Here is a 17,930-nt window from a genome sequence, read left to right on the forward strand (position 1 = left end):
CCGGTAATAACATTTATTCAAAAACTGTAAACTTACAATTTTTCACGCATTAAATCTTCTTATGAGAAACGAACATATACTTGGACATTTTTTTTCTCTTGGCCTGTTTAAGAAACTGTCTTTCGAGCTTTACGAAGAATCCATTCTCCTCCTGTTCTTTTCATTCCGCTATTACCGGACTAAAAAACAGTTTTTTAAAATCGCAAACAAGTATTTATGCATAATTCCGTATGCATACGAATATAAGAATACGAGCACAAAAATCATTACAATTCTTTTAATCTGTTGGGAATTTTGCAAAGTAAGGTTCGCTCTCGTTCTTCAGCCATTTTCACGTTTGTAATCTTTGAGAAACCTTTCGTTAAACACCACTGAAAAACTCTCGACACTGTTCCAATCTAATGAAAATCTGTTAAGAGGTACAGAATTTTAAATACGTTATTTAGTCGTATAAATGTTCTCGGTGTTATATACAGCAATAAATTCGAGTTTCCTTCTGTAAACGAGCAACGAACGCCGGTTATTTGCATTCGATGACAACTCGCGGTGTACCCACAAGGCCGTGCGACACAGCATCGCGGTGGCTTCGAGAAGGTGTCGAGGAGCTAAGCGGGCTTCGTAGAGCTGTTGCCGAGTTAGTCATAGAATATGGGACTCGTTTAGGCCCACTAACCGCCGCGTCCGCAGGAAGGATGCGCAGGTAACAATCTAACATCTCAGCGGTTCTCAGCCGGCCGAGTCTCATCGACCCTTTGCGGCACAGCGTCTCATGAATGGGACAACTTTTTTCAATCTGTTATTCAAGATTTAAATTGAATTTTTGCGAAGCGTTCAAAATGCCCGTTTCTGCAGAATAAATGTTACAACCCCCGAGTAGCAAATTTCAAGCGAATTGGATCGATTTTAATATTCTCCCATTTTGAATTTCGAAAGTTTCTCAAATCTGAGCCCATTTTTGAAATCAGCTACATCGAGAACCCTTATATACTTAGTTTCAAGGAATTTGACTGCAAGGAGAAATGACCACCGCATGTTATCTTCTAGACTGGCTGCGCCATTTTTTGAAACTCAAATTCGCGCGTAATTTGAATTATTCATATCATCCGAGGGTACTTCTGATCGCATTTTCGTCCAACTTCGTAATCCCATGTCGGATATCAAGTACTTGTTTAGCGCATGTAGGATTCTGCTAATTTGTAAACTCTTCGTTAATCTATGTCAACGAGTTTCCGCTTGAAACATCGCACTCTCAAGAGAAATTCTAACCTGTAACTCTCGGTGTATGTTTTGCACCATGATTTCACCCGCACATCAGTAATCGTTCGGTTCGTTGTGATAAATTATTGAACTGTCATGTATTCAACAACTGCCGTTGGATAAAAATTACTTGTAAAAACTAACTTATCAATTATTGAGAGGTTATGTCCACCTAATCTTACAGCCAAAAATTTAGCGAGACTCACATTATATCGTCCTCATTTATCTTGTACAATGAAAGTGTATTTCCAAATCGAGCATGTATTGAACGATTTTCTAGGTTTGTTATTTACGTCGAAGTTCATCACTCGACAGCTTACGCTGCTCAAAGTTCGCTTCTATTTCGATAAAACGTGACGTCGTATCGGGCAGACCCTCCCTATCGAAGACATTCCAATCGCTGATAGGTTAGGGCGACGCGTTTTTCCCGCGCGCGCGCATTTTGATTCAAACCAGGAGTGGCGCACTTTTCTTCGCCTCGTTCCCCGACGAGAAGTGTTTGATTGAAAACTTTCCTACGCTGCTCCAACAGCTCGGTCGGTTTCACACGAAGCGCCCGGTTCGTTCGCCCTCTTACGCCTCTAAAACGGTTCAGATGTCGAACGGAGATAAAATCATTATCCCTCGTGTTCGCTCCTACGTGGTAATTGTCTGACTGGGCACCATATGCTCGACGCTCTTCACGAATTGGGCGCGATGCGCAACCGTAGGACATGGGAGTTTCGACATGTTTAGTTTTCTGTCCCGGTGTATGCGCGCCGAAAACGCGTCGGAAGCTTCAGTTTCAGATCAAATCTATCCCTTGGCGCGTCTGCCCTGGGCTTAATTACAATATTCAAATTTCCATTCGCCCACTAACATGTGCCAGAAGTCCCTCCGCGTCTGTGTGCGACCGATTCACTATCTGCAATTTACCTACCGCGTTCGCTTTACTTGTTATGTTCATGGATGTATGTATTTATACAACCCCTGGACGTTAATGAAATAGGTACCTACCCGTGGATGTGAGGGAGAAGACAAAATGTCGGGGGAAAGCGAGCGAACGAAATTGTTGGATAAACATTTGGCGCTTATCGCGATCCTGGTTATACATTAACTGTCGCCGTACACACTGTATATATATATGTGTGTGTACGTATATGTATGTATATATATATATAAAGTACCTACCTATTTGCAACACGACTGTAGATTCATTGACGTATGCATGAGTATGCCTGCTTTCGTTTTAAAGGAGTTTTCGTTTCACCTATCCTCATTATACGATCAGTTTCAATAATCTGTTTAATTTTCTTTATTCTGTCATTAAAATCTGGTAATTGATGAAAAATCGATGTCATGATAACAATGAAAAATTCTGTACAAAACGTGAAACGAAAAGAAATCCGAGAATCTCAATTATGTGCTGAAACACAAATTTGGGAGATATGTGGAGTGTTCGTAACAAAAAAGAATAAAATATCATCAACGATTTACTGACTGTATTCATTATCGTCATTTCGATCTGAAATTTTTCGTCAGAGATTATATCTGCAAAGATCTTCCAGTGTCTATTGAGTGAAAACTTTTCGGAGAAATCAGAAAATTTGAAAAACATTCTACTGAATTTCAGAGCTTTTAATAAAAATTTGAGCACTAGTTATGTGAAAAATTTTTTCTTCGGGCAGTTTTACAACACTTTTTCGTTATTTTTTTTTTCCGTCTCGTCAATGAATATTATATTCAGACTGTTGTTAAAGACTAGAATAATTTTGGTTTCTTTACTTCTATGATACGATATTTTCATGAGAAATCTTCGCTCATTGTCGAATGATTCTAGGCACTTTTGGTTTCATTTTTCTACGTATTTCTTTTATCGTATACGAACAGGATAATGTATTGTGTTACTAGTGTGAAAAGTAGGCAATTCCCGATTAGTGTGAAGTTTGCAGGATGTAAAACTTAAAGGCAAGTGCTGTTATCGCACGAGTCAGATATCGTCTACCCGCACACGTTACACACGCTGTTTTTTCCAACACCTGTCAAGGAAACTTCGATTTCAAAAGTAAGGAACTTGCTATAGAAAGCGCGTAAAATTGCAGTTCGGCAACTCACGCTCAATGACACAATGCGTAAAATTGAGTCATCATATATAGTGCGTAAAATGTAGCATTTGAATTGCGCGCATGCGCGAACGTTGTTTTATCGCACTGTTAGGAAATGGCTTCGAAACGGAAACATTCCAAACAGTTATTGGAAAAAAATCATTGTTTAACGACGATAATGAGTGAAGCACAAAAGTGAGAAGGCTAAATGAACGGCTGCGAAACTTAAATGCAGAATACCGCGACGTATTACTTATTATACACACGTATATGTACGTATAATTACGCTTATAGAAACTACAGTTAGATCACCTTTACATCTCAGGTGAGATTTTCTAGGTGATGGGAAGATAGCCGTTTCCTTTTGTTTCCGCATCTTGCTATAGTCAGCAATTTCGCCTCCCTCTGAGATATTTAATAGCCTAACAATAAGAGCTTATACAGTACAAGACGTACATGGGTGATATTATAACGTGCAGTTGGCATAAACACCTATACCGTATACCACACACGTAACGTGAGTTACAGATCTATGTTTGTGTATGTATACAGCGCGCTGTCCAGCTCATGCCTTCTCATTTTGCTGGAATTAATTACCTTGTAATTGCTCGCGTTTAATCTTTCCCTCGCGGTATAATATCAGCCAGTAAACATTAACGCACGCATGCGCGCGCACACACACGCACACGCGTACACGTAAGACGTTAGATGCGTGCGTGATATACGTTACAAACGCCTTTCTATATCTACGCTTACGCGTTTTCTCCGTCACGTGCCACGTTTTTCCTCTCAAGGAGCAAAGGCGTATCATACTTGGGTATATTAAGGTGTTATACGCAGTTGGGAGAACGAGAAAAAGAAACTTTTCAAGAATTTTTCATGGAGAGATGTTTCAATTTATTAATACAAAATTTTTTGCATATATTGGGGTAATATTGAACTTGATTCTGATATTTTTTTATTTGTAAAACTTATGATTTTCAAAGCTGTTAGAGCCGATCTCCGGGAGCACTTATAAATAAAAAAGGCGAAATGAAAAAACAAAAAACGATTTAGTTAATGTAAGGTATCACCTGAACTTTAATCGAAGCAATAAGCAAAATATCAATTTTTAGCAAAACGACGGCTTCTCGAAAAATGCAATTCGATTATTCATAAAAATTTTCGCCTCAATTTGTTTGCGAAATGGAAAATATCTATCGACGAGAAAAACTCTTCGATCAAGGACTGAAAAATATATTCACGAAGCTTGTGTAAAAATTTGAGACCGATCGGTTCAGCCGTTTTCTAGAAATTTTCTTCACTGACTTTGAAAATTCGTTTTGAGAAAAACGCGTTCAAAGTATCAAAAGTGCTGTCAAAGGCTCCCCGGCGTTTTTGAAAATGTGCTCGTAACTTCTGGAATATTTGTCGGATCGACGTGAATTTTTTTGTATATCTACTTGAATATACATACATAAATATATATATGTACATTATGAAAGTAAAATTGAAAAAATCGATGTTTGAAAAATCCTAACTTGACTTGAGCTTACTTATTTTATTTTTTTTTTTCATCCAATCGTACAATTAATCTCCAGTCGATTCTCCATACCCACAAATCAATCAACGTTTCAAAGCTGTGCGATTTCCCGCCAAATAAATGAAACACGTGAAAAAGTTTCCAGCGTCGGAGCGAAGAGAGGTTTTCTGGTACGAGAAATGGTAATGCGTTAATTTCACTTGATCGTAACTTCGGTGCAAACGGGCGACGGCAAATTATTGCCGAGTAGGTGTACGTAACTACGGTTTAACGATCACGCGCAACTTGCGGAAAGATGAACGCTTGCAGGAAGCGCAACCTGCGCACCAACACCTTGAACGTACGTATATAACGCGTACCTACGTATAAACGTAATAGCGTAAAAGGAAACGGCAGTTTCTTATTACAATTAGACGCGGGTATAAAGAGAGAGGGGAGGGGAGGGTGCAACGCGAGGGAGAGTTAAGATAAGAAACTGAGCTAAATAAGAGCGTATAATTCGTCGGGCCGAGGCACCTGTCCTCAGCGAGTTCGTATCTCCTTCCGGATCTTCTTATGGTGGCACACAAAAGTGCGCCTAGCCGCTAGGCTTCGAGTTAGTGCGATCGTATCTTGTTCGGTATACGTGTATGTATACGGTGTACGTCATACGGACCACTTGCACAGGCGTATTATACGTACATCGTTAATTGCACTCACTTCCGGTCCCGCTGGATCCACGCATGTCCGAGGATATTATTTTGTCATGTGATATAATGGGTGGAGATCATCGTTCGTACCTACCACCTACCTACCTGTCGTTGACGCGTTCTTGCAGGGAGAGTGGAAGATAAGCCAATTTTGAGTGTGCGGAAACTTGACGAGTGTGATGGATCTGTAATCGCTTTGAGAATATTGGAGAGCGGGAGAAACGAGGGAAGATGAAACAAAATTCTTGGTACAACGGTTATTAATTAGTTTTTATTTTTTATATTTTATATTTTTTAACGGACGCGATTAACCCTTTCATACGTACCTTTTTTTATTACGTGCGATTCGATTGATATTTTTCATGCACAGGCTCTTGGGGGCTGTGAATACTCAAAATTTGAAAATTCAAAATGACGGATCCAATGTGGCGGACGTAAATTCAAAAAGTTGTTTGATTTTGATGAAAATTCATATCACGTGGTTTCTGGAGTCACTGATTACGAATCTGAACTCGAAATTCGAAAATTTAAAATGGCGGCTCCAATATAGCGGAAAAAAAAGAAAAAAAAACAAGGAGAACCATTTTGAAAATATTCTGGAAAATTTTTTTAGTGCGTATTAAGTTTGTGTAAAAATTGGCATTCGAATTTTTGCGGTAGATTAGCGGAAAAGTACGAATTTCGACCATCTGTGCACGTGAGCTATTTTTGCAATAGGTAAATAAGTAAATAAATTTTCATATTTCTTTTAGTTAGAAATATTTCAGGCACCATGCGGGAGAAAAAAAAAACTCGGCTGTTGATACTAAAGAAGTAGTATGGTAAAAAAAAAAGGTGAATTACAGGGTTAAAAGACAAATATTGTACATAACTGTTTGATGCATATGATAATTGCACTGCATCCAAAATGGAGGGTAGAATAAAGTCGCGGCACGATTGAAAATTTGCACACTTTGTTGAGAGAAATAAAACTCTTTCGGAACTATCGTATTGACAATTTATCGGGCTTTTTTTTTCCATCCATCATTCGTGAATTTACTCACGGAAGAATAAACCCTGCGTATGTTTGTACCTTATTTAAGCAAACGGAACTACAAGTTCAAGCTTACGACTCATCGTCGTGAACGTGAACAAAAAGAATGCAGTTTCCTTATTCGTGCCAGTAATTGGAGACATTTTTTCAAATGACAAGAACAATAAAAAATTAACAGAAAGTGTTACAAATTAACAAATTTGAGCAATCGTAATCTGTGTTATACTCGGATGAAAGAAAGAAAAAACAAGTTTTCGGATCATGTGCGAAATCTGATATTTTGAAGCCACTTGGAAAATTTTTCTCGTTAAAAACTTCCGTGTAAAACTTGTGGCAAGTTGTAAAATGAAAAAAAAAAAACGTTTTTCTACTCTCAGTCTTCGGTGAAAATGTTTTTTTTTTCTTATCCTAAACAAATCAATCTGGGCGTTTTTGGGATCGATTTAAAAATTCGTAGGTTAAAGACATAGGATTGAAAACATTTGATAGTTTTTGGAAAAAGTTTTCACGGGTAGCGATAGCCACTAATCTAAAAAACACTGATCCATCGATATAATCGAGTCGAAAAAAATAATCAAAAACGACTCGATTAAATCGTTAAAAAATTATTATTATTATTATTATTTATATATTAAGGCCATGGAGTCGAAACTCCTTGCGGCCCTCCAATGTAAAACAAAAATTTTTTTTTCCTTTTTTCTTTTCCAGTGTACGAAATAATATTAACCAAAATATAATTAACTATTAATAAATAATTAATAAATGTCATTAGCTGTAACATTCCATCATAAATTCACTCCAACGATCAATGAAAAATGAATAGATTAATCCATTATTTCGTATTTCTTTGGAAACGGTTCGTTTGAAACCAAAATTTCTTTCACTAATTATTATATATCAAATAGGCACTCAGCTTTTTAATCGATACCTTAATCGCATAAATCGATATTGCATCGCGCTGTTCACGGGAGTGAAAAAACCCGAAACCGATTTTCTGAGGAAAAATAGTCGAGTTCAATAAATGATCGATTTTACCAGATTAATCGGGGAAAAATCGTTCGAAAATCGATTCTTTTTTTTTTTTTGTCATTCCTACCGTTTACCGATTTACGAAGGTAAAGGTGGAGTCGAAACGTTACCCTATACACCAACAAGATAAACACGAAACAGTTTCTGCCATGCTCAAGTGGCATTACGGTCGTTTATTATAATAAGAGACAGGTATAATAAGGAGAGTGGTGGAGATTACACCGAAACCGAGAGACGGATACGGCAGACTTGAGCGCAGACGGACAGTCAGGCAGGCAGGATGTGACTATCCCTACGCATGTATGTAAGAAAAAAAAACAAAAAAAAAAGAAGGAAAAAAAATATACTTATGTATACGCGTTTACGCGACCCTCTTACGCTTCTTTTTTCTCCCATAATCTGGCATGCGATAGGTGCATGAGCACCACCTTCATTGTCCAGTTCAGGAAACAGAAGCCCTGCAAAGCGACTCGATTTAAACACAGGTTAACCACATCCTTTCTTTTACCCCCCTTTACTGCAACTCTCTCTCCCTCCCTGCTGTTGCTTGCCCGTTGCTTAAGGTTTTGCGCCAAACTTATGCTTTGCAGGTGATGCGTTCGAAAAAATGGATTTCTTCTTTTTTTTTATTTTTTTTAATTTTTTTTTATTTTTTTTATTTTTTTCTATCACTCAAATCGACCGCAGCTCGTTACACTTTGATCTCAAATGACACTCGCTATGTTGAAATAATTTTTGATTTTAATTTTGATGTGCAATTTTGATTTTCAACGATAAAACCGAATCACACCGTACATTTCACTTGTGGTATACTATGAGTAGGTTGAATTTTTTCACGTTCTATTTTGACACGGTAGAGATACTGTAAATAATCGAAAAAACATTCTACCATTTCTTTTTTTTTTAAAGAATTTTAGCCTCCAGTTAAACATGCGTAACTTTGACGGCCGGCTTATAACTTCACTTTAAAATAAACGATTTTGACTTTCTTGTTCTTTCTTTCTTTTTTTTTTGTTTTTTTTTTATTCATAGGAAAAAGGGCAAACATCTCGTGAAACTGGATACAAAATCTGAAAATACGATTTTAGCAGTGAAAAGTGGCTTAGACTTAGGTTTAGATTAGAGGCATTAATCTTTCGTAAAAAATATAATTTTTTTTTTTTCCCTAATCAAGCTGACGCGAATTCTCGCCTGTGTTTAATAATCAAAAGTTGAAGTCCCATGTTTCTCCCTAATGAAGTTGTGTCGAGAATAAATGAGAATATCAAACTTTCACCTTTTTGCACCAAATCCGAGGCTTCATATTTTCTGTGAAAAAAATCTGCGATTCTTGTAAAAGAATAAACGAAAAAAAAAAGAATTCTACACGTTTCGAGGCGTCTTGAATTAATTTATTCACTTGAAATCTTGGACGATATTTTGATTACCTGCAAAAATGTAAATTTTTCTACGAAACTTTTAGTACGTTAATTTCAAAGTTGTGGTATTTCAAATATTGTATGGTAAATTTACTTTAAAAAGCAAATCCAAATTTTCAAACTTGAAGTTTCGATCGAACTAGAAATGCAGAACGAATATAAAAAAAAAAAAAAAAAAAATACACACATACGTATGTTATATACGTGTATATAAAATTTTTTGGCGTATAATCTTGACTCGTTTGAATTTGAAATTTCTTTTCAAAAATCGAAAATGAAATGTGAATATAGACTCTCGTTACAAAACCGAGCCGGCAGTTTACGCACTCTGATGAAAAAATAGTGAAACAAAATAACAAAAAAAAAAAAAAACCCAAAGTCAATGATTTTTCTACTCTCTCTTCTCTCACGTTCTCTCCCTCAAAGACCGATAGCCGTGTAACCCGTATGAAATACACGGTGTTACTGATCACAATAAACGACGAGCCAGTCAACGATCAGCGTTCTACTTATAACAATAAGTTACGGTTGGGTGTCCGCGGCGACAGACTCCGATACACCATAAAAACGTTACGGTGGTGCGGTGGTGCGGTGAAGTATTGCAGCAGCGGCAGTAGCAGCAGGGCCTAACCGCTAATGGGTACCAAATTAATTTCACCTAATTGAGGGCTACCCGTATTACCCTAATCGAAATAAAATAACCCTTCCCTCGATGTAATAATTGCAGTGTGCAGTTGTACGTGAAAAGGCAGAGTCCAGGGATACGACGGGTTGCCGGAAACGGGGCGGGGTTAAAGTTCCAAATTTGAAAAGTTCCGAAAACGCTTGATTCCGAATTATTTGGTGGCGAAACCTGACGGAGAGAAGTCAAAATTTTACGAAACTACCAAGTTTCGAATGGTCGGAAAGACGACGCGTCAAAAGATTCCGAAAATTCAAGGTACGATAGAACAAAGTTTCGAAAAGTAAAGTTTCAACGGAGTAAAATTTTGAAAATTAAAATATACTCGCACGTTTTACTCGACGAGTGAGCGGAAGAAATCAGAATGACCAGGATTCGCAACGTGAAAATTGCTAAAAGCCCAAACAAAGAAAGATGGGCCAGAATTTCATAGAACTGAAAATCTTCGATCATTCGGAATTTCGATTTTTTAGATTTTTAAATTTTGTTGTCTTTTCGGAACTTTACATTTTCGGAACCTTGAGAACCGGGTTTTGGACTATTCGAATCTTTGTTTCGTCAAGGTTTGATTTCTTTACTTCAACTTTTTCTACAAAAAACTCGAAATTCGGCATTTTCTAGAACTTTTAATCGACGGAGTAAAATACCAAAAATTCAAATATATTCATACTGTGTAGTTTACTCAACGATTGGTTGTAAAAAATAAGAAAAACCAAAAATCAGAATTACCGGAATTCCGAACGTAAAAATATCCAAAATCCAAGACAAAGAAAAATCAAAATTGCGAAATTTCACCATGCTAGAAAGTCACATAACTGAAAATCTTGAACCATTCGGAATTTCGATGTTTCAGATTTTTGAATTTTCTCTTTTTCGTACTTACGGCATTTTGAAATTTGAGCTTCGGGTTTCGGACCATTCGAAACTTTCATCTTTCGTCAAAGTTTGATTTATCTACTTTAAGTGTCAGCCACCAAAAAACTCAGAATCTGGCACTTTCGAAACTTTTCAAATTCGGAATTTCCACCCCGCCCCGTCATTTCAAAGGCACAGTTGATTATTACGACCGGAAACAGAAAAGAAAAAAGAAAAAAGATTGATTTATCCGCATGAAACTGATCATGCAAAGAATTGAGAGGATATTGTGATTGCGAGAATAAAATTAAACTACCGTCGTATATAAATTTAATATAATATATTTCCATATAATCATTTTTGCTATACAGACATTATGATACAAAGCATATTTATATATTTATATATAATATATAATCGCTTATTATACTTGCTGAAAGTACGTTATTCACTGAGAGTGGCGTTAAGTCCCGAGTATAATTTTTATTTTTCACTTTTCCTTTCTACTTATGTTGAATTGTTTACGTCTTATTTTTCCTGTCTGATTTTCAATACATTAATTATTAAGAATATCTGCAGTTGTGTTTTTCTCTTTTCTCAATATACATTTTCTCCATTTTCTCTTTCTCTCGCTCGTTTTTTCCTCTCGCTCTCTATTATTATCCTATAACTTTTCGTACATTTATAATACTGGTAATTTCTGTTTCTTTTTTTTTTTTTTTTCTCTCTCTCTCCTCCTCACCATTCATTTATCGATTAAATTCACTTATTTTCACGGGATCGAGCAAGTTTTCGTGCCTTGCATCCGAAACTTTGCTAGTTCATATCACCCTTTATTTTCGAACTTCTCGCTGTCTTTTTCTATTTCGTATTATTCGTAAGTATTATGTCAAAGTTTTATCTAATATTATTACAATATTTCGCGAAAAGCGAAAATCTTCTCGTTCTCTGACATTTCTACGTAAATATATATATGATATATCATATATATCATATATATATTTTTACAATATTTTTCATTGGCTGTTACACACTTACCCACATATTCATACGTATATAATATCCATGTGTAATGTATGTACAGTTTCTAAATACTGTGTATATATATATATATAATTACGGTTACCGTTAAAATTACACCTAACCTATACTTCGAATTACACTACATAATGATAATAATAATAATAATAACAACAACAACAACAATAAAAATATTTACAATGGTTGAACCAATATTAAGTTTCCAAATCCGGATCGACAATGTAAATTATTATATTCTGCCGTATCGCAATACAACTAAAAGTTTTGCAATTCGAATTATGTATTGTTGTAGCGAAATTTTGGAAATTTTATTTCACACCTATTCGCGTTGTACAACTTATACGATATTTGCGATTAATACGATCATTATTATTAATTATTATTATTCCCATTATTATCAGTAATCGTTATTACCACTAATATATTATAACAATATGCATATATACATCGTCATGCAGTCGTACCATTTTTCATCAAAATTGAATATACCATTCGTGTACGATAAAGTTGTATGTTCTATACCGTTATTTATCAAGCTAATTGCACTCTTTGTACACATGTATACTCGTTTCATACGCATACGGTAATGATTAAAAATGAAAATAATAGTTATAGCAATAATAATAGTAATAATAATAACAATAATGATAATGATAACAATATTAACATAAATTACTCGCGATTAAATGGTGAAGATTTTATTTCCCGTCACAAAGAAAAAAAAAAAAAAAATTACAAAGACGGAATATTTTTTGTCGTGCTCTGCGTATAACGATCCGATTCGTTCGTTCTGTGAAACGAATGAACAAACGTTTTTCGCTTATCTTGCATTCCTATTTCTACCGATTGTGTTTGTTTTTTTTTCTCCTTTTTTGTGGTGTTATCACTGCCTTCGTTCTCGTTTGCATCGATGCAGATTTGTCTATCGTGCTTGCATTGCGGAGGCTGTACATAAAACATGTAACAATAACCGTGAGCGTTCCGTGTAAAGAGCTTTTTGCAATCCTCTTCATCTCTTTCTGTCTCTCGTTTTTTTTTTCTTTCACTCTCCTTTGCCGCCACCGCATCGACCGTGTCTCTATAATTTAGTGTTGTTTAAAACTTGTGATTTCATCTTTTTTTTTTTTTTTTTTTACCTGCGTATACGCTGCAGGTACAGTCGCATAGGCTAATGTCATATTAATTGTACATTTGCGTTCGCTGTCGGATTGAAGTTTCTTTTTTCTTTCTGTTTTTTTTTTCTTCGTTCTTGTTTAGTTTTTTTTTTTTTTTTTTTTTACTATTAATTTATCTGAGGTAAGTTAACGTTGCTTTTCACGTTTCAGGAAAAGCCGACTCGTTAAGCTGAGAAAGAAAATTGTAACCCGCATGATTTCGAAAAAGATTCGGCGAAGAATTTAAAACACGATTTAATTTTTTTTTTTTTTTTTTTCCAATTCCGCCTATAAACGTGTTTTAACGATTTTGATGACATTTTTCTGACCGGTTTTCTTGCAACTGGTGAAATTTGAGTTTCGTTACTTGATGAAAGTATATTGCGAGAAGTTTTCTCTCTTTTTTTTTTTTGTCCATAACTCGAGGAGAAAATCATCGAGTTGATAATAACGTCTCAAAAATACGTGCATCCATTTATTTGTTTCTTTCAACAGTGTGAGATACCGAACACGTAAAATATCACGTGGAGAGCAATTACTTGTTGAATTACACCAAACGTAATGGAATTGAATCGAAGCATTAATTTGATCCAAATAAACGGTAACGTCAGTTATCGGTGCAAATGATTGACCATATCGCTGATTTTTCCGACCAATCAGATGTTTTTTTTTTTTTTTTTTAAACAAATATGAGTCGTCGGTGAAAAAACAAAAGTCGAATGTCGTTGAAGTAAAATGTTCTGCTACAAAATATCACGCATATTTATAACAATACCGTTATCACAGCGATGAAAATTAATATTCATAGAAATTATTCTGTTGTAAAAAGAAAGCAAAAGAAAGAAAAATCCGCTTTGTTTTTCCATATTGAACCGATAGTTGAAATTAATGTTTTTCTGTTTTCATTATGATTATATTTTTCCAATATTACTCCCCGCCAAGTGTACATAATAAGTATAAGTCAAATTCTGTACGCAAAGTACATCGTTCAGTAAAACAATTGTTCAATTTTGTGCCTGGGTTGAGTGAATTATTTTCTCATTTGTCACGCATCAAAACAGTTGGAAAAATATGAAAAAATATATATAAAATACCCCGATATATCAAAGTTTGCTTTTGCAGTCTTGGAAGAAATAATAACGATTTAATAATATCGCTAGCCTACAGAGATTTTTTGACTGGGTTTTGTACCTGGTTATTGTTATGTGTCGTTATATGTTAAGTTTGATTTCGCGTCCAGGAGAGTGTTATGTGAAAATTGAAGAAAATGTGTGATCAAAAATTATTCAGCTAATAAAAAACCGAAACAGTATTATTTTTATAAATCGAAATGTCATTCTGGTTTCTACAAAAGCAAACTTTATCCGATAAAACTGTCTTCTCTTTCATCAGCTACGTGGAAGAAATAAAAATTTGACGCTTAGAACCCAGACTGAAAACTCGTGATCTGACCGGTAAAATCGGTACATTCGTCATGACAAAACACCGTCAATAATAAATATGATAAAAAATAATTGTTAAATTTACGGAGTCTTAAAAAAGTCTAGACGTCGTGTATGCTCTCGTCGTCGCTCTCCGCCCTCACGCTTTGGGGTGTGTCTTCTCTCGGTGGTGGCGTGCTCCTCTCGGGGCTCCTCGACGCCCTCCCGACGCTCGCCCTCTCAAGGGTTTCTCGATCCCTCGCGTCGAGGGTGTCGGGACTCGCCCTGTAGTAGCTGCTAAGACTAGATAGGCTCGAGCTAGCCGCCAGGGTTCCCAGGGGGGCGCTCGGCCCGGCAAGCATCATCGCCGCTGCCGGGGGGTAGAGGCGGTACGGCAGTGGCTTCTGCAGGGTGACGGCCGCCGCCGCCTGGCGGTAATAGATGTCGCTTGGGGGTGGGGGCGGGCCCCCGGGGTAGGGCCAGTAAGGCCCCGCGGCCGACGGGTGTCCCGGGACCCCGACGCCACCCGCGTAGAGTCGCTGGAACGCCGCGTAGTTTCCCGCCTCAGCCAGTAGCTCAAGACCCACGGCCGTCTGCCGCTTCCACTTCGTTCTGCAATCAGAGGTGAAGCCGATTTTTTACATTTTTTTTGCTCAGTGTTTTTCATATGTATACTCGAGGACAATGAATCCGAGACGGATCATTTTTTGCACTAGACAGTTACGTTGGCAACGCGGAGAAACCTGCAGCGCCACTGTCGGCCGAGCGCGAAACAAACTCGATCTCAATAAACCTAACGTAACCCATGACCGTCGAATCTAACCTTAAAATACGTGTCAATCCAACAAGTCATTTTAATCCCCGCAGTATTTTAAGGTAATGAAAGTAATAAAAAAATCGAGCTGAATCCAAAACATCGTGATCTTACTATTTTGCGATATTTCAAATTCGTGGATCAAAAAAAGGCATGTATTTGACATGTTTCGTAATCCGAAGACTTAAAAATTTAACGCGTCAAAAAATCATTCAAAAAGTTAATGATTGTTAATGTTTGTACGGTCGGTTGAATAAAGGCTACGGTTATGGATTGGTATAAACTATTTTCATTTCTATCGATAATTGCCGCTCGATTCTTGTACAAAACCGGATGTTTGCAAACCCTATAAATGGTTGAAAAATATCCAGCAATGCAGGACTACAGAAAAGCTGGAATATAATTTAGAAGTAGAGAAGTCAACGATCTCATGAACTCCAATTAGCAGTTTCAAATGACGAAGTCTCCGAATCGTTGAAGACTTATGATCACGAAAAATGCAATTCCTTGTCACGCGTTCCAAGCAAGAATAAAATCCATGTCGCGAAAAAACCTATTCAGCAAAATTAGCAAAACCTATCGTCCAGAAAAAACGAGGTCAGGATTCTTGAAAAGACTATCAGCCCTTATGCAATAAACTACGACACGTCCAAGATTTTCATTCGCATTAATCGCAGCGCAAAAAATTGCCCGCAGGGTAAATTCTCGGCTGTGATACGAGGTCGTTTGCGAACGGTTGAATGCCGACAGGAATTACCGTAAATGAGGAAGTAAGTGGCTCCGTTCGATATGCAGAAATGGGTGTAAAGACGGGTTTGCAGGAACGGCAACGAGCCGGGACCGGAACGCGGGGAGGGGGAAAATTTGTGTATAGTTTTATCGGGGTATAAAATCACCCTTAATTCGCCCCTTCTTCCAGCCACTCGATCCTTCTGTCCCCACCCTCAACCCCCGGCTCACGCACGATTCAAGTCAATCTTAAGTCCGGCAGCCCCGAGAATAGGGGCGAAATTTTTTCTGTGTTTCTTATCTCAAGCTCAAGTCTCAACCTCCTCCCCCTCCCTTGTGAAGGCACAAAGGGTTATATTCCTTGCGCTTGGAACACCCCCAGAAAATAAGTGGCCCGGTTGTATAAAGGGCATTTCGCGGCAACTCGAGCATCGTCTCACCCTAATCGTCTCAGATATCATCCGTTGGATATAATATTCTCTTTCTTATGCCCGTAATGTGTAATTATAATCGTGGCAACTCTATAAAAGAGACTGTTATTATGTTTATTCAAATTATTTTTCAAGATCCTTGATCGTTTTCGGATTTTCTTCGAGGCTAAGGATTTTTTTTTTCAAATCATAATTTACTCGTCAAAAGTATAGACGTAACCGTACATTTTCAAACACATGTACAAAATAGTAGTGGATTTGTTTTTATTTTCTTTTTTTTATGATATATACCTATAATAACCGATCATTAAAATTTACAAAATTTTCTCGCAAATGTACGTACATACCTACATGTATTTTACATATTTTTTTTCGTATTATGGTACTTTACTTATTTCTAAATTTGCATTTGATTCCTGTTTTGAAAAGTAACTTTTTTTATTTTGGAATGTCCATAAATTACGTATGATTCGTTTTCTTTTTTCCTGTGGGGGGGGGGGGGGGGGAGAGTTTTTTTTTTTACATCTTCTCACAACAAGAGAGACGACCAACTGTAAGAAGCTTTCTTACTCGAGGTTTGTTCTTCGAATTTTTTTCTTCAGCAAAACTAAATTTGATCAGAATTAATGTAGAACGAGAAAAAAACCCTGACAATCCTAATAGACGGTCGACAAAAAATCAGGTAAAAAGGGGAAATCTAATAAATCTCTTCTACTTTTCTTTGTCTTCTCTACACATGAGGCATTCCACGCCGAATGGAGCAGGATCCGACCCTCGACCTCTTGGATTTGATCCACGATTTCGCACATTCTTCATCCAACTCTAAAAAAAGTAACTGACATTTTTTTTTCTCCCAGCTATTTAAATTATGTCCAAGGACACGTCGGTCTTCAAAACGATATACACACAAAAAAATGAGAACAAAAAATCAGATTGCCTTCAACGATTGGAAGAAGGATGTAAAAAATCACGTACCATATCCAAGAGGTCGAGGGTCAAACCCTGGCTCATTTGTTGGGACTATGTCTAAAAGTGAAAACATTCGCAGGCGGAGTTAATCGTTTATAAAATCCAACTTTCACAGTTAACTTTCAAAGACGTCCCCGGGTTACATCCGAGCTTTGACGATAAAATGGACAACGCAGATCGTTATACAGTCTTGCAGTTTGGGTTTGGAGGGCGGCGCGTGGCCGAGCGTCCCTCTTCCTGCGGTCCGTTTCGACTGAGGGTGGTCGGGGGTTCAGGGTTCAGGGTTCAGGGTTTGGGGTTAGGCAGGCTCCGTACCTAGAGGCACGCTCGCGTTGGCATGATAGGCGATGATTAGGCCGCGAACTCTCCGGGCTATTTGTTAGTATAATAAGCACCGCAGTGTGGCGAACCGCGCAACGACCGGACCATGTTGGAAGGGGTGGTTGGATGGGGGTTGGAAGGGGCGGGGGGCTAACCACTCCAGGGCACGCCACCCGCTTTAGCGTAATTGTCCTAGATCGAGATTTACATACGTAGACCTGGTGCAGAGACTGGAAATCGTGATTCCCTTTCCCTCCCTACCTCCACCCCTAATTCATCGGGCCGCACGAATCCGATTGTTATGCTAAGAACAGCGAGTGGAAAGGGATGGCGGGAGGGGAGGGGGGGGGGGGGCGGCATTACCGACCAACCGATAATCATATCGTATCTCGGGCAATCCACCGCCGCATAAACCCAGACTTGGGTATTTCTTACTTATGTTATACGAGTCGTGGCAAACGGCCCCTGCACCTTGAGATAC

The 17,930-nt window shown here is 37.6% G+C and overlaps 2 protein-coding genes across 2 annotated transcripts in view; one reads left to right on the top strand and one right to left on the bottom strand.

Moving 5' to 3' along the window:
* The window catches only part of LOC124302305 (uncharacterized), a 150,718-nt gene that overhangs the window by 21,124 nt on the left and 111,664 nt on the right, over positions 1-17,930 (top strand). The window lies entirely within an intron of this gene.
* Positions 13,991-17,930, bottom strand: part of LOC124302304 (homeobox protein B-H1-like) — a 39,226-nt gene continuing 35,286 nt past the window's right edge. The window contains exon 3 of the mRNA XM_046758311.1: positions 13,991-14,797. Coding sequence (XP_046614267.1) covers positions 14,308-14,797 — 490 coding nt within the window. The 3' untranslated portion in view covers positions 13,991-14,307. The remainder of the gene's footprint in view (positions 14,798-17,930) is intronic.

Source organism: Neodiprion virginianus, chromosome 4 (assembly GCF_021901495.1).
Source record: "Neodiprion virginianus isolate iyNeoVirg1 chromosome 4, iyNeoVirg1.1, whole genome shotgun sequence".
In the NCBI taxonomy this organism is placed as follows: Eukaryota; Metazoa; Arthropoda; class Insecta; order Hymenoptera; family Diprionidae; genus Neodiprion; species Neodiprion virginianus.